This window comes from Amphimedon queenslandica, unplaced genomic scaffold, assembly GCF_000090795.2.
Source record: "Amphimedon queenslandica unplaced genomic scaffold, v1.1 AMPQUscaffold_13446, whole genome shotgun sequence".
Taxonomy (NCBI): domain Eukaryota; kingdom Metazoa; phylum Porifera; class Demospongiae; order Haplosclerida; family Niphatidae; genus Amphimedon; species Amphimedon queenslandica.
In genome coordinates this window covers 68374-89058 of record NW_003546318.1, presented here as the reverse complement: position 1 = coordinate 89058, position 20685 = coordinate 68374, and the positions used below count along the sequence as shown (strand labels likewise).

General features: G+C 38.6%; 4 protein-coding genes across 4 annotated transcripts in view; all 4 read left to right on the top strand.

The window, feature by feature from the left end:
• LOC109581345 (multidrug resistance-associated protein 4-like) overlaps window positions 1-41 on the top strand; it is a 3753-nt gene extending 3712 nt beyond the window's left edge. The window contains exon 8 of the mRNA XM_019995401.1: window positions 26-41. Coding sequence (XP_019850960.1) covers window positions 26-41 — 16 coding nt within the window. The remainder of the gene's footprint in view (window positions 1-25) is intronic.
• LOC100640745 (multidrug resistance-associated protein 4-like) lies at window positions 32-4257 on the top strand. The gene is made up of 21 exons (XM_019995373.1): window positions 32-171; window positions 220-264; window positions 316-507; window positions 595-776; window positions 832-928; window positions 1248-1356; window positions 1403-1458; window positions 1507-1653; window positions 1702-1739; window positions 1798-2024; window positions 2074-2153; window positions 2200-2350; window positions 2436-2586; window positions 2741-2820; window positions 2868-2968; window positions 3019-3216; window positions 3261-3419; window positions 3472-3561; window positions 3609-3781; window positions 3828-3933; window positions 3996-4257. The coding sequence occupies exons 1-21, from the start codon at window positions 121-123 to the stop codon at window positions 4155-4157; spliced, it is 2595 nt and encodes an 864-aa protein (XP_019850932.1). The 5' UTR covers window positions 32-120; the 3' UTR covers window positions 4158-4257.
• A 379-nt stretch (window positions 4258-4636) lies between these two features.
• Window positions 4637-11445, top strand: LOC100640617 (filamin-C-like). The gene is made up of 4 exons (XM_003385851.3): window positions 4637-5012; window positions 5766-5920; window positions 6133-6321; window positions 6625-11445. Exons 1-4 carry the CDS (start codon window positions 4709-4711, stop codon window positions 11281-11283), a joined length of 5307 nt encoding a protein of 1768 aa, XP_003385899.3. The 5' UTR covers window positions 4637-4708; the 3' UTR covers window positions 11284-11445.
• A 1676-nt stretch (window positions 11446-13121) lies between these two features.
• LOC100640490 (filamin-A) overlaps window positions 13122-20685 on the top strand; it is an 18857-nt gene continuing 11293 nt past the window's right edge. Inside the window, exons 1-5 of the mRNA XM_019995400.1 lie at window positions 13122-13232; window positions 13353-13696; window positions 14047-14198; window positions 15072-15260; window positions 17476-20683. Of these exons, the coding sequence (XP_019850959.1) occupies window positions 13192-13232; window positions 13353-13696; window positions 14047-14198; window positions 15072-15260; window positions 17476-20683 (3934 nt within the window). The 5' untranslated portion in view covers window positions 13122-13191. The remainder of the gene's footprint in view (window positions 13233-13352; window positions 13697-14046; window positions 14199-15071; window positions 15261-17475; window positions 20684-20685) is intronic.

Genomic DNA, 20685 nt, shown 5'->3' with positions numbered 1-20685 from the left:
TTACCTGTTGCTTAATTTATTTTAGATACAGAATATGGTGACTTTCTCCTTACAACTCATTCCATTTCTGATGCTACTGCTATTGGGATTACGGTTGAGAGCTTAACTGCTTCGTGGTCAATGAGTGTTGAATACACTACTCTACACAATATCTCATTCAATGTTGATAAGGTTCTTTATCCTCCTAAAACTTAGATGTAGTTTTACTATTTTATATAGTCTAATTCATTGTTAGCTGTTGTAGGCCCAGTTGGATCTGGAAAAGTAAAAATAAATAACATGGCTAGTTAGGGTAATCTTTAAATGTTTTTACAGTCCACATTGCTCCAGTGCTTGTTGAAGGAGCTACCAGTTTTAAGTGGTAGAGTATCAGTGAGAGGATCAGTAGCATATGCTAGTCAAGAGGCGTGTGTGTTCTCAACCAGTCTTAGGGAGAATATACTGTTTGGTTTACCATATGAAGAGGAATGGTTTAAGACTGTCGTTTATGCTTGTGCTCTTGAAAAGGTAGCATATTAGCTCAAATAAGGGATTACTATTATTATTATTATTATTATTATTATTATTATTATTATTTATTACTATTATTACTAGGATATATCATTATTGGAGAATGGTGATATGACACTAGTGGGAGAGAGAGGAGTGACACTCAGTGGTGGTCAGAAGGCACGAGTCAATCTAGCAAGAGCTGTCTATAGAAAGGCTGACATATACCTCCTTGACGATCCTTTGAGTGCTGTAGACTCTGCAGTCAGTAGACATATATTTGAAAAGTATATATACATGTATAAGTACTTTTTTGTGATATTTAGAGCTATAATATAATAGATGCGTGTGTGGACTTTTGGCTGAGAAATGTGTGGTGTTAGTGACTCATCAAACACAATACCTGGAGCAGTGTCACTCTGTATTAAGATTAGTAGAGGTTAGTATGACTATGTACCATATTTGCTCGAATAAACGCCCTGCTCAAATAAACGCCCATGACAAATATTTTCTAACTTTAGATACACATATTTGAGCCAGTATATGTACCCTAGCATTTAGATTGTCCCAGATAGTCTAACTGTTGGAGTACTGTTTGGATTGCCAGAAGGTTGCGGGTTCGAATCTAATGTGAGCTTTTTTGTTTTTTTTACTTGAATTTTTCTCTGTTAAGAAATAAACACCCAGTGTTTAATCAAGCAAATACGGTACTTGTATGTATTAACTGTGAATTCATTGGGGTACATTACATTTCATAGGGTAAGGCTGTATCATCACCCATACATGTAAGTGATGAAATTAAAGAAAGAAAAGAGTTAGTAGTCAGTGATGATGATGATGTATCCAATGGGATCCAAGATGCAGAAAGTTAATTCAATATTGATATATTTGTCTATTTTAATGTCGATCTTAGTTGAATTTGCTAATGGAGAATTATTACTAAACAATAATTTACATGAATCCATCAAGGTTAGACTATTAATACACACATGTACTTTAATCTATTGACTGTTACAGGATGAGATTTCTTATTCTAATAATACTCCATCAGAGGAAGAGAGGGCTCATGGGACAGTATCATTGAGGACCTACTATCAATATGGTAAAGCCGGTGGAGGATACATATTCACCCTCTTTGTTTTTGGACTATTTTTTGTGGCGGAGGTTTGTATGAGGAAAATATTAAAGCATTTATCATTGTTAGTGATATAGGGGCTAACACTTGTTGCAGACTGGTGGATTGCTGACTGGTATAATATTTGCATTGATTCAATAATCATTGATATTATAAATAATTATCTATTTTAGGTCAGAATGTACAGTACAGCGTGATCTCAACACATCTACTTGTTTACTAAATACTAATGAAAGGATTCAAGTGTACAGTGGAATGACTGCTAGCTTTATCATACTGTCACTGATTGAAGGAGTTTTGCTCTGTTTTTTGCTTGTAAGATCATCACAAGTTCTTCACAATAGAATGTTCTCTCACGTACTAAGAGCTCCAATAGTCTTTTTTGACACTAACCCAATTGGTGAGAGGTCCCATTTAATTTTATTAAGAATATTATCTTATTACCATAGGTCGTGTATTAAATCGATTTTCTAAAGATGTGGGATTTATGGACGATATTTTAGTGAATAAGCTATACAATTTTATATTTGTGAGTCAATTTTTGCAACATTTTAATGAACATTAATGCTTCTTAGTACACCTCTAGGATACCAGGAATTTTTCTAATTGCGATTGTTGCTAACTATTACCTCATCGTCCTGATGTTGATACTCTCTATTGCTTTTATAGCCATTAGATGGTACTATATTAAGACTGCTAGAGATATAAAGAGACTAGAAGCAATTGGTTAGAATAATGAATAATAATAATAATACTAATAATAATAATATAATAGTTATTATTATTATTATTATTATTGTTATTATTATAGCACGTAGTCCAATCTATTCTCATTTATCAATGACACTCCAAGGACTCTCAACCATTCGTTCTTATTCAATGCAATCAGTGATGATGGAGAGAATGCACCAATATCAGGACACACATACTCAAGCCTGGTATCTCTTCCTAGTCACATCAAGGTAAATAATTATGTTTGTTTTGAGTTATGACTACCTAAAGCAAGTTATGCCAATTATTGCAAGTCAAGTAAGTCCCAAATTCTACTCTACATTGCATTTGCAATGTCATTAATTATGTAAGAAATTATTGTTTACTGGTCTCAATGGTATTTAGGTGGTTTTCAATGCGTCTTGACTGCTTTATCTTTCTCTTCATAACTGCTATTGTCTTGTCATCAATTACTCTTGCACAAAGTAAAGTCAAAATGTACATTTCTCTGATTGTAGTGTTGATGTTATAGTTTTTAATGCTGCCCTTATTTCGTTGTCATTAACATATGCTATTGCATTGATGGATGATTTTGCCTTCTACATGAGATCCAGCACAGAAGTAGAGAACTTGGTAAGATAATACAACATACTTATATACCAGCACCAGTAATTCCCTTATAGATGGTATCCCCAGAGAGGGTTATTGCTTATGGCAGATTAGAAGTTGAGGCATCATTGGAGACTCTTCCTGAGTCTAAGCCACCACCAAACTGGCCTGATAAAGGAAATATTATATTCAATGATATTTGTTATAGTCATTCAGTAGATGGCCCACAAGTGCTGAGTAATATATCATGTCTTGTATCTAGCAGGAATAAAGTATGTAGCTATAATGTTTGGGTGCTTTGAAAAAATTGAATTAGGTCGGTATTGTGGGTAGAACTGGTGCTGGAAAGACATCACTGATATCAGCATTGTTTAGATTAGCTGAACCAACTGGTGGTAGCATTATTATTGATGGAATTAATGCTAATGCACTAGGACTACATGATCTTAGGAAGAATATATCAATTATACCTCAAGTGCGTGCATGCATGTATTTTATTGTAAAAATGTTTCATTATTGTTTTGTAGGATCCAGTATTGTTTGGTGGGCCAATTAGGTACAATCTTGATCCTTTTCAAGTGTACAATGACACTGACGTATGGAGAGCATTAGAACAAGTAAAGATTGCTATAAAATATTTGTAATTCTTTGATGATGCATGTAGGTTCAGTTAAAATCAGTAGTTGAAGGATTGGATGATGGTCTATTGTCAGTCATAACTGAAGGAGGTAGCAACTTTAGTGTTGGTCAGAGACAGCTCTTTTGTCTTGCAAGAGCTCTCCTGAGAAACAATCCAATTTTAGTATTAGATGAAGCTACGGCTAATGTAGACATGAAGTAATGACCAGCTTCATTTCTACTCTATCATTTTATTAATATGTAGAACTGATGGTATCATTCAAGAAGTGATTCGTGAGCAGTTTAGTGAATGCACTGTACTGACTGTTGCCCATCGACTAAACACTGTAATGGACTATGATAAGATCATGGTATGTTACTACATGTATGTTCTTAGTTAAATTTAATTTATTATTAAAATGTGACTTTAAAGGTACTGGATAAAGGAGAATTAGTGGAGTATGATGAACCTCATTTGTTGCTTTGTCAGTCGTCATCTTACCTTGGACAATTAGTTGATCAAACAGGACCAATCAATGCTAAGAAGCTAAGAGACATAGCTCTATTGAATCATCGGCGAAAATGTGTAAATTAATGAGCTATACCCTTTTTAACTGTGCCATGTTTTAGTGTAACTGTATTAATAATATTGGCTTATTTATTCTTGTGTAAACATAAAGCACTTGTGAATCTCACTGGATGGACAAGCAACGAAGTAACAATCTAGTACTTTAACAGATGCTGCAATTATAATGCTAAAATGAAAGTGATTGGAAGCAGAAAAAGGAGCTAGCTGCACTGTACATTGGGTTGCCATGCTGTATTACTATTCCACTGCAGGATTGCAGTGAAATTACACTATTAATACTGGTAGAGTTTTGAAATGATGTTTTCCCTGTGTAAATTTGTTTTTAAGGTATATAGATAATGAGTACATTGTCTTTTTATGGTGAGTACTTAATCTATAGGATTATCAGTGCCTCTAGTAGGTGTGTGTTTGTAAGTGTATATAGTGTCTATGGCAAAATCATCATGTAGTGAAGATGAATAATGTTAAGGTGTCCAAAGGGTGGGGCTGAGAACTAAAGTAAACACTTCACTGCTTTTCCTCTCGTATATAGAAGCGTAGCCCTACTCAGAGTAGCTATGTCTTCACTAGTCGAAGAAATGGAGTCCAAGACTAGCTTGGACGCCGAATGGAAGCGAATACAAGAGAAGACCTTCACGCGTTGGTGCAACGAGCAGCTCAAGTATAGGGAGATAGTGTTGTCGGATCTGGCTGAAGGCCTCTCCAATGGAGTCAATCTCATACACTTGCTCGAGCTTCTCTCCACTAAGCAGCTGGGTAGATACAACAAGAAGCCTCGAGTCCATGCACAAAGGATGGAGAATGTCGATATGGCTCTCAACTTCATCACGAAAACGGAGAAAATCAGGCTTGTCAACATAGGTGAGGAAGATAAAATCATGATTTTTTTGTAGTTTTGTTGTTTATAATAATAAGCATCAGCATAGATGCAGCAATAAAGTCCATTATGGGGAATATAAAAGCAACTCTTATTGTGATTTGTGAATGAGGTGTGAGTCCAGGTGTGTATGCAAATTCTGATTGAGTAGATCTCTACTACACCTGCTCTGTACCCATGCACACAATTGCTATTGGCTCAATGTATTTGCTTAATGTAGCACGTTATACTATTCTGCTACTAAGTTAAATCTAGTTGCATGACTTATAAACTTAATTATCAGCAGCAGGGTGAACGTCAAGTGCAGCATTAGTGCATCCTTAGATCAAAATAGTACGATTTTCAATCCTTAGTGAGCTTTAAAGTGGATTTAAGCTGGGTTCAGAATATTTGCATTGCGACCGGAAGTGCCATATAACGCAATGAGAAACGCAAGAATAGAGCCGAATTCTATTCTTGCATTTCCCCATTGCGTTATATAGCACTCCCGGTCGCAATGCAAATATTCTGAACCCAGCTTTACACTGCAAAGTTAACGTAAGGTAAGGCCATACGTTAAGACAGGAAGTGCTGTATAAACCAATGGCAAACACCTACGCAACATAAGAGTTGAAATTATCTCTACTCTTATGTTATGTAAACATTGGCCATTGGTTTATACAGCACTTCCTGTTGTGTAAAATTGTGCAGTGTAAATCCACCTTAATTCATGCTACTATGATACTCTGTCTGTGTAGGGAGTGGAGACATAGTTGGGGGCAACAAAAAGCTCATACTGGGTCTAATTTGGACGCTTATACTTCACTATCAGATTAACCTTGGCCTTGGGCTGAATGATAAATCAAAGAACGAGAAAATGTCGGCAAAGAAGGCACTCCTTGGATACATAAATGTAAGAGCTTTTATGATTATAGAATATTTTATTTATATATAAACATGATTAATTTGCATGTCTATTTTATTTACAATATGCATATCTAAGAGCCTTCTTTTCCCATGCCAATTCCTCACATTCAGTTTGTGTATATGTTACGGCAACTGGATAGTGTCTGTTTGAATAAGAATTTATGCTATTAATCATTATCTTGTTGTTTTTCCTTATAGTCAAAAATACCGGAGAAAAATATCAAAGATTTCACTTCTGACTGGAATGACGGTACAGCAGTAGCTGCTCTGGTGGACGGGATTGCTCCTGGACTGTGTCCAGAGGCCGAGACAATGGATCCAAAAGATGCTCTAGCAAATGCACAGCACGCAATGAAGCTAGCTGAAGACTGGCTGAGTGTCCCAATGGTATGTGTGTGTACATTATATGTGTGTGTATATTTACTCTGTGTGTGTGTGTGGTTTATCTGTATATGCATGGATGTGAGTGGGGTATTCAAAATTTAAAATATTTAATGTTTATTTCTTTGGTTGTATTCACTATAGAATTAAGGAATAATGTAAACAAAGGGACAAAATTGTCAATATTTATATTTTAATATCTATATTATAATTATAATTGATATATTTAATATTATTTAATATATATTTACTATATTTAATATTATAATTGTCAATATCAATATTTATAATTTCCTCTCTCTCCCTCAGGTATTGGGCCCGGAAGACATGGTCAATCCTAACGTTGACGAGTTGAGTATGATGACTTACCTCTCTCAGTTTCCAGACGCAAAGCTCAAACCAGGCGCCCCGATAAAAATCAAGAGCTCCCCAAACAAAGTGAAACTGACCGGCCCCGGGATAGAAGGAGACGGGCTCAAGACGGGTCTACCTGCCGTGTTCCATGCCGATGCAACGACTGCCGGATCGGGAAAACTAGAAGCTAGCGTGGACGGGCCGGAAGGTTTGGCCGATGTTCGTATACAAGACAATAAAGACGGGACTTACACTTGCTCTTACGTCCCGCCAACTGATGGAGCGTACAATGTTAACGTTCTATGGGGAGGACTCCCAGTCACTACAGATCCAATCAAAGTACATGTATCACCTGGTACCAATGCATTGGCCTGCCGTGCGTACGGGCCTGGAGTAGAAGGCATTGATCTTAAGGAAGGGACCAGTACTGAGTTTTTTGTTGAGACTACTGGAGCCGGGGAAGGAGAACTGAGTATTGATGTACGTGGACCTAAGGGACCACTGGACTCAGTTACTGTACAACAAGACACTGAGGATAAAGATCGCTATTGTGTACAATATGTACCTCCTACTCCATCTCAGTATATCATAGAAGTGAAATTTGCCAGGCTCCATATTAAAGACAGTCCGTTTAAAGTACGGGCAGTACCTGACAAACCCGACGCAACAAAGTGCTTTGCCGAAGGTCCTGGAGTGACAGACGAGCTCCAAGTCGATGAGGAGACCTGGTTCCGTGTTTACACTAAAGGAGCCGGACGAGGCGACCTTGTTGCTAATGCTCGGGGACTCCATGGAGAGGTTATCGTTTTATCAGAAGAAGTAGAACCGGGAGTAACACAGTACACCTACACTCCTAAAGAAAGCGGGGATCTAGTCATAACAGTCAAGTATGGTGGGTTCCACATTCAGGGCAGTCGATTCCGAGTACAAGTAAAACCTCCACCGAGACCAAACAAGTGCATAGCCTCAGGTCCTGGCCTAGCACCTAAAGGTGTCCGTGTAAACCAATCTACTAATTTCCATGTCAAAACCAAAGATGCTGGGAGTGGAAATGTCGATGTCTCTATAACTGGAGATGGCGATATTGAGCTACCATACAACCAATTACCAAGCAGTCAGGGTATTGACTATGCATATACTCCAGTTGATCCTGGTCAGTACACTGTTGATATAAAGTTTGCTGATCATGATATACCAGGCAGCCCGTTCCCAGTCTCCATTACAGATCCATCTAAAGTAGACATCACTGGGCCTGGGATTAATGGCGAGCCAATATTAGTGGGGGTCCCTCATAAATATAACATCATTTCTAAGGGGGCCGGGCCTGGTGATGTTGCTTGTCACGTTTCTGATTCTAAAAGTCTCCCTGAAGTGAGAGAGATTGATGCTGATAATTTTGAGATTCTTTACACTCCAAGCGGGACTGGTCCTAAAAAAATGAACGTGACTTTCAATGAGGCACCAATACCAAAAACCCCAATACGACTCAACGTCTATGATCCCTCTAAAGTCCTTGCTAAAGGCCCTGGTCTCGAGCCTGGTAATAAAACTGGAGACACGACTCATTTCAACGTCGATAAACGTAAAGCAGGAGAAGGTCAATTGGCCATTCAAATAAAAGGGCCGACAGAGCCGCCCCTGGTCATCAAAGATCAAGCTAATGATATAGTAAGCTGCGAGTACACACCTCAGGTTGAAGGTGATTATGCCGTTTCTGTATTACTTGAAGACTCTCATATACCTGGTAGCCCGTTTAACGTTTTTATTAAACAGAAAGCTAACCCATCACTAGTGATTGCTACTGGAGATGGTCTTAATGAGACTGGACTAACAACAGACACTGATGCAGAGTTTTTTGTCGACTACACTGCTGCTGGAGATGGTGAGCTACAAGTACACATTGAAGGCCCGGCGGGCGGAGTCGAATTCAATGAAGAAGAGATGGAGCCTGGGATCAACAAGTACACCTATCATACTGACCCGGATGAAAATGGCCGCTATGTCGTGCAGATAAAATTTGCCGAAGAAGACATACCAGACTCTCCGTTCACAGTCAATGTTAAATGGAAGCCAGACCCTTCTCGTGTTATTGCCGAAGGCTCTGGACTTGAGGGTGGAATCACAAAAGAACTTGCTGAGTTTACAGTCGACCTTCAAAAGGCCGGAGATGGTGAATTAGAAGCTCATATCGAAGGACCTTGCCCCGTGAAAATTAATGCGTTTGATTCCGAATCGAAACCAGTTGAAAAATGCCTGAACAACAATGGGAATTTTTACTTGTTTCAATACTTCCCGGAACTACCAGGCTCCTATACAATACCCATTTTGTTTAACAAAGCACACGTACCAGGGAGTCCCTTTAAAGCCGTGTTTGAACTCGGGACGGACCCTTCGAAATGTCTCGCTCACGGCCCGGGGCTCAGAGAACACGGAGTGAGGACCGGTGACCCAGGAAACTTTACGATTGATGCTACAATGGCAGGACCTGGGGCTGTGGACGCTATAGTCGAGATACCAGGAAGCATGCCAGTTCCTCCCATCATTACCAGTAATAATGATGGGACTTACAGCGTGCTTTATAACCCGCACAGGGTCGGGACTTATGAGATATGCGTGACCTTTGCTGATGTATCTATACCAGGCTCACCTTTCCTTGTCAATGTCACTGATCCAAGTAAAGTCTTATTACAAGGACCAGGGTGTAGTGGTGAAGGGCCGGCTCACCATCCAATGGGATCTCCTGTACTATGGGTAGCCAACACTCAGAAGGCTGGCCCTGGAGTATTTGAAGCTTTTGTGAGCCTCGAGGAATTGATAGACTATGATGAAGAGAGAGAAGAAGAGAAAGTTGTCATTACGGAAGATGGCCCAATGTACAACATTGAATTCAATCCGAGCAAGCCTGGCCCATACGTGCTTGTAGTCTCTTATTCTGGTAATAGAATAGACTTGGAGCCCGCCATTGAAGTGTTTGACTCTGAGAGAGTCCAAGTGTATGGGCCTGCTTTTGATGGAGTTGATCTTGGTGAGGATGCATTGTTTTATATTGATTGCTCAAAAGCTGGCAATGCACAGCTGGGGATTGAGTTATATGGACCTGCTAATGACTCACTTGAGCTACTGGAAGGAGAAGGGACAGGATTCAAACTAAATGCTTCTTCACCAGGCGTATACGAGGTTGACATCTCGTATGGTTCCAACCCTGTCCCCGGTAGCCCTTTCTCTATACCAGTTCGAGATATAACTAAAGTCGTCATTAGTGGTTCGGGGGTTACGGGAGAAGGGGCAAGAGTGGGCAAGCCTGCCTTTGTTAGTGTCGATACCAGCGACTCAGGACCCGCTCCTCTTGAAGTAAAGGTCACCTCTCCTTCTGGTGACTCTGAAATGGTTCAATTGGAAAAATCGAGCGATAACCAAGACCTTTATGAGGGCTCTTATACTCCTAAGGAGCCCGGCCATTACTGCATCGAAGTTGATTATAACGAGACTCCATTACCAGAGAGCCCATATCAAGCACCAATAGGAGCCCCTAATCAAGTGACCATTAACTGGCCTGAGCATTCATTTGTTGACATTGATAATATTGCCGTATGTCAGACAGAAAATGCTGGTCCTGGTGTAATTGAAGCTGTTATTAAAGGACCTGGCTCATCAACTTGGAGCGTGTCCCCATCAAGCAATGGGTCTGGACAGGTTCTTCATTATTCTCCGGATGCCCCAGGAATATATGAAGCAGAGATACTTTATAACGGGTTTCCTGTTCAAGAAAAACCGGTAGAATTTGAAGCTGTTAGTCTTAGCAATGTATCCGTATCAGGCCCAGGGATAAGATCAGGGATACTTGCCAGAGAAGAGACATATTTCAATGTTAACACTGAGAAGGCAGGAAAGGGGGATCTTGCAATAAGCATCAAGTCACCAGAGGGAGATCAGCTACCAGTGGGAGTAACTGATGAGACCCAATCCTCTCACAGAATCACTTACACGCCGGTGGTTGCTGGTGATCACGTCATTGTCGTGTCTTACAACGAAAGGGAAATTGAAGCCTCACCAATATGCGTATCTATTGCTGATCCTAATCAAGTAGTGTGTACTGGTGATGGTCTCAGTAGGGCTACAGTAGGAGAAGCTGCTCTCTTTAAGGCTGACGTGACTAGAGCTGGTAAAGGAGAGCTGAGAGTGAATGTGGATGGACCAGAACCTGTAGATGAAGTTGATTGCTCTGATAATCACGATGGGACCCACACTGTCTCTTATATTCCTACGAAACCAGGCGTCTATAGTGTAGACGTGAAGTATAATGACGTTTCCGTTGATTCTAGTCCCTTCACAGTTGAATGTCGCAGACCATCACCCGATGCTACTAAATGCATAGTTTCTGGCATAGAAAACCCAGGAGAGTTTACTGTTGATTGCAAAAACGCTGGAGGGAGCGGTCTTTTGGAAGTAGGCGTGTCTGGGTCTTATGTTCCAGTTGAGTTCGTGTCCGTGCGTCATAACGGTGACTATACTTTTGTTGTGTCTTATGATGTCAGCATTCCTGGGGAGACAACAATAAGCGTCAAGTGGCACAATCAGCACCTTGAAGGGAGTCCTTTTATAGTTTTCATATGATTAGAATTCCTTTGCAACTTTTAACAGATTGCTACTTATAAGAGTTTTGCTAATTAGCTTCTTTTACAAGTTTGTCTCTTTACATTAATTAGCTACTAAAGTTTTATGTTTTCTTTGATTTGATGAGAGTCTGTTTATCTTAGTGATAATTCATTTAAAGTATACTTAGTTTCTCATTATGTGCATGAGTGACGCAATTTATAGTTTAGTCAACCTTTGTGGGGTGATTCTGAAGAACAAATCAAATTGTGTTGTGTTTGGCGAAGTGTTTCTAGTAACAGTTCACCATTATTGATCAATCTGTACTTCCAATGCTCAATCAGTATTTGTGTTAGACTAACAGGAAACCACAAGCCCACTCATATCAGCATCCAACATTCCAATCCTGGAGCATGTAGTAGCATGGCAACCTAAAATCACAAATGAAAAACATTCACAGAATGCACTGTAAAAGCTTTGAATTTTTATAGCTTGCTATGAATTGTGTTAAGCGTACGCCAAGCGAGCTTTATACTGGTAAACATCCTCCACATGAGTATGATTGAGGCGGAATAAGTTATACATCTGTACTTCCAAGTTCCAATGATCAATCAGTATTTGTAACAGGAAACACAAGCCCACTCAAGTCAGCATCTAACATTCCAATCCTGGAGCTTGCAGTAGCATGGCAACCTAAAATCACAAATGAAAAACATTTAACAGAATTCCCTGTGAAAGCTTTGAATTTTTATAGCTTGCTATGAATTGTGTTAAGCGTACGCCAAGTGAGCTTTATACTGGTAAACATCCTCCACATGAATATGATTGAGGTTGAATAAGTTATGCGTGTGCATAGTTGATCTGCTACGGTTGCTAGTTTCTTCTTAATCTAATAAAAGTGATGCCAAGGCAACTTGTTATGTTTTACAACATGTAATTATCAAGCATTTTAATTGTTACAAGCTAGAGCAAATCATTCACTTTACCACTACAAATTACAGTTAGCGAGTATATTACGTACTATAAATGATTATTAGCATCTGCATTTATTTGTGAGGAATGAGGACTACTGCAAATTTTAATTCAGAGTAAGATGTGGACAAAAAAATTTCATCACTTTTGTATGATATAGAGTGCTTTATCCAATATGTACACCAGGTCAAACAGGTCTATTCCAAACACTCCTGATGATGGAAGTGTCCTTATTTCAGTGATTCACACATTTATATTGTATTGGAGCAAATTTGACTGCATAAAGTTATGTAACTCCAAGCATAGATCTATGCTCCAGGTATAATCATGCATACAGTAACATACTACTAGTAAATTCTAAGTAATGTGTGTCACACTCCTACAAACGATTTAGAGCAATTAAGTTTGATAGCTTATTTAGTGACCGAGACAAGGATACTGTTACTACAGCAACTACCCAAGGTGTGAAATCATTTAAAAGTTGTTAATTGCATGTGTAAAGTAACCCAAACATCTTCCATGGTAGTCTACTTCTCTAGTGTAACTTGATCTATTGCATTTGCACCAGAGTACTGATGGTAAAATCAGTTTGATTTATGCAAGCAATAAAGTAAAACTGATTTCAGTATTTGTCAAAGTATTTGTCAACTTGAGGAGATCGAATCTACAATACTTTTGTACTTTGAACTTGAAATTAAAAAACTATGAAGCAAGCTAGTAGGTTTAGATCTATATGCATTTTAAAGCACAACTTCGTATTACTATAGATACTATGTATAATAGTTAATTGGAGTAATTCTAAATGGTTAGCTAAGTATGTATGAATTCCTTGATGTCATGATTATACTTTCTTATGTCATGCACCACGCCCATGATGTGAATTTTTGGTATAAAAACTACAGCCTTCGTCAAAGGAAAGCTGCCATTTATTCTTCGTCTCTCTTTCAAGACAGGAGGATGGCATCTATTACTAGAGATAGAGGTCACAGCAAAACATGGTAAGTAATACTGACTTGGGCGCGCAGCATCATTGTGCATAAAAAACGACCAGCGCCTACTGCATTATGCTTGCATGCGGCATGCATGTGTATAGATATAATTCATGATAATTCTATTAGGGCGGAAAGGAGTGGGCCAATAGCCATATCTACAGATAGTCCATCTAGAGCCATTGCTAAATCACCTGAGGGAGAACCCCAAGATGACAGCTGGAAAGAAATCCAAAAGCAAGTTTTCACAAGGTGGTGCAACGAGAGGCTCAAAGTTGTCAACATTGAAATCGTTGCTCTTCCGGATGACTTCTGCGATGGCGTCAAGTTGATCAACCTCGTTCAGGTCCTTTCCAAAAAAACCGTCGGTCGTTTTTCGAAAAAGCCTCGCATTCATGCACAAAAGATGGAGAACGTGGAGCTAGCCCTGAGTCTCCTAACAAAGAAGGAAAAGATAAAGATTGTTAACATAGGTGAGTGAAGATAAGTGAGGGGGTGCTATTTTGTAGAATGCATACTGCTAATTAGCAAAATGTGGAATATGCATCCCCGCCTTGGTGCTTGAATATACATGTAGTGATTGAAGTTAGCTGGAACTACCTTAATATATGTTGGCATGCATGATATATATAATCAGGAGTAGGTAATTAATTGTGATTGGATAAACTGATTACATAAATAGCAGCTAAGCAAGAAATTATTAATAGTATGCTGCTTCTGGCATGCATGTCTGACCTAGTCTGGGCCTTTGCTTTATGTCTGACCATAACCACAATCATGAAAGGTATTCACACTTGATTTGTCATTGCTTTCCTATTTATAGGTAGTGGGGATATAGTTGAAGGGAACCTTAAGCTCACCCTTGGTTTGGTATGGACTCTTATCCTCCACTATCAGATCAGCATTGGGTTCGGAATCGACACAAGAAGGAGTGGGAGCATATCAGCCAAACAAGTGTTGATGGATTTCGTCCAAGTATGAGCAAGCACACATTGGCAGTTACTTTGTTAATTAAACTCGCTCGATTCCTGTAAAGCATTATGTAGTACAAAGCAAACTTTAAAATAAGCAGCCAAAATTTGGGCATTCTACTCTGAGAATATACTACTAACTACTAAGCTACTATTATAATATAGTCTAAGGTAAACATTATGATACAAAGATATATAAACAAACTATATGCCAATCTAAGTAGCCAAAGGGAAAGTGGCAGCTATTACAGTGCTGCACTGGGCTATTGGAATATCTTATTAATCCCTCAAGTAAATATCTTTTTAAGTAACTGGTATGACAAGCATTCATTTCACACCTGTAGTGTAGTGATAGTGCACTGCCAAGAGTATTGCATGCACGCCCACACCTAATAACTGTGTGTGTGTGTGTGTGGCTGAGATGAGTATCATAACAAGCTTGCTCTAGACATGCTGTATGTGTGGGGTAACTTTTGAACTTTGACTGTACGGTTTATGCACATTCCAATTAGACACAGCAGCTGCAGGTATGAATGTTTTTGTCAATTAAAAACTATGTGGAACTTTTTAAAAATAATAAATAATAGCATAGCTAATTTTAGGGTAATGAATAAGTAATAATGAATAAAGAGGTGGTCATAAATAGTTGTCTATTTTAAATTTAAGTTACGAGAGAGAATGAGTAAGTTTCAGGCTAGAGGAGGGTAGATGATTCCATTGACATAGCAGCTGCAACTATAAATACTTTTGTCAATTAAAAACTATGATGTAGTACAACGATAGTCCAAGCCTTTATACACTGGTAACATCTGTTTCAATCACAATGCTTTCAATTAATGTATTGCTCCCCATCTTTTATCATGATTTGTTTCTATAGGACATTATGCCTCATCAAAAGGTGACAAACTTTACCACTGACTGGAATGATGGACGACTAGTAGCTGGACTTGTTGATGGAACTGCTCCAGGTCTCTGTCCAGAAGCTTACACCATGACAGCAGATACTCCATTGGAGAATGCTAAACACGCTATGACGCTAGCAGAGGATTGGCTTGGAGTGCCAATGGTGGGTCAATGTTTTGTTTTGATATGAAATAATTTGATAATTTGTATTGTGTAAACTCTTAACCCACAAGTGTTAAACAAAACTTAACTTATAACTTATGCATGCTGGCACTGCTACATGTGCTTGTATTTTTGTGATGCAATACTAGAAATTCATTATGAAAGATACTTCATACTTAGAATAATACAGTGTACTTACTTTTTACTATACATTGAAGTCTTTTCGTTTATTTTTTGAGCTCGACTTACCAGTATATGTCAAACCAAAAATTTATGAGCTATAATAGTTTTGCCATATAAAAAATCTTTTTTCAATATAATTAAATTCTACAGTTATGATCATTTTTAAAATGAGTGAATTTTTGAAAGGCTATAGCCCGTGGCTTTTCCCTTAAAATGGCTCCAAAATCACCCCAAATTTTTATTACATTTTTAAATGTATACTGATGTTCTTATGCTATGTAGAAAGTTTGAGCCGATTCAGACAAATATTTTTCGAGTTATGAGCATTTTAATAAACGGGCCAATTTTTGAAAAATAGCCAAGGCTATAGCCCATGGTTTTCCCAAAAAATGGCTCAAAAATCACCCCAAATTTTTATCACATTTTTTGATGTATATTGATGTCCTTATGCTATGTAGAAAGTTTTTGAGCTGATTTCGACAAATATTTTTCGAGTTATGAACATTTTAATAAACAGTCCAATTTTTGAAAAATAGCCAAGGCCCCATGGTTTTTCCAAAAAATGGCTCAATAATCACTTCAAATTTTTATCACATTTTTTGATGTATATCAATGTCCTTATGCTACGTAGAAAGTTTGGGCCCCTTTCGACAAATATTTTTCGAGTTATGAGCATTTTTTAAAACGGGCCAATTTTTGAAAAATACCGAAGGCTATAGCCCATGGTTTTTTCCAAAAAATTGGCTCAAAATCACCCCAAATTTTTATTACATTTTTAAATGTATAATGATGTCCTTATGCTATGTAGAAAGTTTGAGCCAATTTCGACAAATATTTTTTGAGTTATGAGCATTTTAATAAACTGGCCAATTTTTGAAAAATACCCAAGGCTATAGCCCATGGTTTTTTCCAAAAATGGCTCAAAAATCACCCTAAACTTTTATTACATTTTCTGATGTATATTGATGTTCTTATGCTATGTAGAAAGTTTGAGCCGATTCCGACAAATATTTTTTGAGTTATGAGCATTTTAATAAACAGGCCAATTTTTTAAAAATACCCAAGGCTATAGCCCATGGTTTTTTCCAAAAAATGGCTCAAAAATCACTTCAAATTTTTATTACTTTTAAAATGTATATATTGATGTCCTTATGCTATGTAGAAAATTTGAGCTGATTCAGACAAATATTTTTTGAGTTATGAGCATTTTAATAAACTGGCCAATTTTTGAAAAATACCCAAGGCTATAGCCCATGGTTTTTTCCAGAAATGGCTCAAAAATTACCCTAAATTTTTATCACATTTTTTGATGTATATTGATGTCCTTATGCTTTGTAGAAAGTTTGAGCCGATTCCAACATATTTTTTGAGTTATGAGCATTTTTAAAAATGGGCCAATTTTTGAAAAATACCCAAGGCTATGCAAAAAATGACTCCAAAATCACCCCAAATTTTTATTACATTTTTTGATGTATAATGATGTCCTTATGCTATGTAGAAAGTTTGAGCTGATTCCGACAAATATTTTTTGAGTTATGAGCATTTTAATGAACAGGCCAATTTTTGAAAAATACCCAAGGCTATAGCTCATGGTTTTTTCCAAAAAATGGCTCAAAAATCACCCTAAATTTTTATCACATTTTTTGATGTATATTGATGTCCTTATGCTTTGTAGAAAGTTTGAGCCGATTCTGACATATTTTTTGAGTTATGAGCATTTTTAAAAATGGGCCAATTTTTGAAAAATACCCAAGGCTATAACCCATGGATTTTTGCAAAAAATGACTCCGAAATCATCCCAAATTTTTATTACATTTTTTTTGATGTATAATGATGTCCTTATGTTACTTAGAAAGTTTGAGCCAATTCCGACAAATATTTTTTGAGTTATGATCATTTTAATCCAATTTTTAAAAAGCATCGACTATAATGGCCTTCCTAATTGGTTCCAAAATCACACAAAATTTTTATGAAATTTTTTTTATGTATAATGATATGAAACAGCAAAATTTAAAGACTTTTCTGTCCTTTAGCTTTTGCTGCCAGAAAACATAGTCAATCCTCATGTTGACTCCCTTAGTGTCATCACTTACCTTGCTCAATTCTCAGAAGCTAAATTAGTAGAAGGTGCTCCAATACAAGAAGGAGGAGACCCATCCAAGGTCAAAGCCGATGGAGATGGTCTAATGTCGGAAGGGCTCTTTGCCTCTGAGGAACCTGTAGAGTTCACGGTCGACGTCAGCGAGGCTAAGCCTTTCGGGTCCCTTCGTGTGAGCATCATTGATCCAAATAACCTGGAGATTCGCCCTGAAGTCAAGTTTAATAACGATGTCTATACATATCGATACAGCCCCATTGAGTCTGGGGCTTACACCATTAGCATCAATTGGTGGGGGAAGCCCATTACTGGTAGCCCATTTACTGTAAACGTTGGACGGAGGATGGCCTTATCACCTCGTCACTCGGCCTCTGCTTCAACACGCTCTTCTCTGAGCTCAGCAGTTAGTGTCTATGGGTCTGGTGTAGAAGGAGGGAATCTAAGAGCTTGTGAACCAGCTGGGTTTTGGGTTGAAGGTGTTCCCAGTAACAGCACACTACAAATCAAAGTTGTTGGGCCACAAGGACAGCTTGGGTCAGAATATGTGACGGTACAAGGAGTGGCTAAGGGCTACTACTACGTCCTTTATTATCCGCTTGTCTCAGGGACTTACAAAATAACAACATGTATCTCTGGGAAAGATATTGGCCAGAGTCCTTACACAGTTAGTGTAGGCGAAAAGAGCTCCCTTGTACAGGGATGGGCAAGAGGGCCTGGCATTGATGGAACCAATATTGAAGTCAGCTCAAAGACCTGGTTTAACGTATTTGTACCTTCTGGATCCAGTCGTGACGTCATTGTCGAAATAGAAGGTCCCAAAGGAAAAGTCACGGCTACACAGGAGAAAGCAATCATGTCAGTTTTTAGGTATACTTACGTGCCAAAGCAGCAAGGCAGGTACAAGATAACAGTTATCATTGGTCCAAGGGGAAGGGCTATTACACTTTACTTTATTGTCATCGCTCCCTCATCAGTCACAAAAGGATCGTTTAAAGTGTGGGGGAAGGGAATAGCCCCAAGAGGTGTGCAAGCCCGACAAAAGGCTGAAGTGTACTTTCAACCAATAGCAGCAGATCAAGAAGTGGCGCTTGATATTAAAAGTGAAGATGGAGAGCAGGTTCCATTCTCTGAAAGCTCTGAAAATGGCATCACAACATTTACTTACATACCACCAATGGTCGGCTGCTACATCATCACATTCCTTAGCAATGGAGAACCTATTCACAGTACCCCATTCAAAGTTAATGTCACCGACGTTTCAAAGATCATTTTTACCGGGGAGAATATGGATGGCTCTGCTGTTCCTATCAAAAAGAAGCTAGTGTACAACGTTGATGCAAGGAAGGCTGGCTATGCCCAATTAGCCTGTCAAGTTGTATCTGTCAAGGATAGTCGAGTTACTTCGCTGTCGCCTAAAATACTTCAGAAAAAGGACAGCACGTATGAAATTGTTGTCCAACCCATTGTAATATGTGAAGAAGAGCTTTTGTTTACTTATGATGATGCACTTTTGACTCAAAATCCAATCAGAATCAATGCGGTTGACGTTTCACAGATCAAAGTGTACGGGCGTGGTATTCAAAAGGGCAATGTAGCCATGAAGTCAACCTCATTTAAAGTAGACTTAAACAAAGCTGGTTCTGGTAAACTGGTAGTTGTAGTCACAGGCCCAGTGGATCCTACTGTAGACGTCACTCCAACCTCTGAAAACTTTGTCTTTAATTGCGAATACACTCCAACTGAACCTGGAGAATATAGCGCCACAGTGACATTTGCTGGATTTGAAACAAAAGGCTCACCGTACAAATTTGAAGTGCTTCCAGCTGGAGGCAATGCAGCAAGCAGTAGAATTGCTATGTACGGTCCAGCAGTGGAGGGTCCACTTACAGTAGGTACTCCAGGAGAGTTCTTTATAGCTCTAGGCCCAGGGAATATGAAGAGTGCTAATGTAAGTGTTAAAGGACCAGAGGGAGAAGAAAAGGTTAAGCAAGAGCCCATAAAGGAGAAAGAAGTCGTTCAATACAGTTTCCCCGTTTTCCAACCAGGACCATATTTCATATCAGCTGATTTCAATGGAACACCAGTAGAAGGCTCTCCTTTCGAAACAAAATCAGAGTTTCCAGACAACCTTCCAAAAGTTTCAGTTTCTGGTAAAGGGCTCAGACAAGCAATTGTGAACGATTGGGCTGAATTTGAAATAGATAGTCAAGCAGAAGGATCAGGTTCCCTTGATGTCACTGTCAATGGACCTTCAGGAGCAGAAACTAAAATGGAAGGAAAGGGAAATGGTAAAGTAGCAGTGAAATACCGACCAACATCCACTGGTGAACATCAAATTAATGTACTATTTAACAACCAAGCAATACCTGGTAGTCCTTTCCCTATTGCCGTTGAAGCAAAAACAGAAGTTATAAAACTAGAGCCTACTGGTGTCAGTCTAGGATCTGACTTCACTTACAGCATTGATACGTCTAAAGCAACCAAACCAGTTTCAGTAACTGGTAAAGTTCTGGGTCCTTTCACAAAAGGTACTGTACCAGAAGCACTCAAATCGAAAGCAATAACTGTCAAAAGTTTCTCCAGAGTTGCTGGCAATTTAGTTGTCACAAATCCTAAGGTCTCAGAAAAGAACAAAATTTACACAGTAGCATTCACACCAAGAAAAGTTGGAGTATATCTCATCTATGTGTTTGCTGGTGATAGACTGGTTGACAAGATGCCTTATGAAGTTTACGTCTGTGATCCATCAAAGATTAAAGTCAAAGGGCCTGGTCTTGGTAAGAACAAAAACGAGAACTCTCACATAGACAAACCATTGATGTGGGAAGCTGACTGCACTCAAGCTGGTCCTGGCACATTCGCTGCTTATGTTGGAGGACCTGATAATTGCACAAAAGATGTCACAGTAGAACCAGCCTCATCACCAGATCAATACAGCATCAGTTACACACCAAATGTACCTGGAGGCTATCAACTATTGTTTGCATATTCTGGATTTCAAACATCAGATAAGCCGACCATAATGATCAGTGATCCTTCTAAAGCACAAATGGGAGATAAAGGAGACAGAGTGTGTTTAGTTAATGAGAAAGTCTCTTTTCCTCTTGACTTAAGTGCTGCTGGAGCTGGTAAATTACAAGCTTCT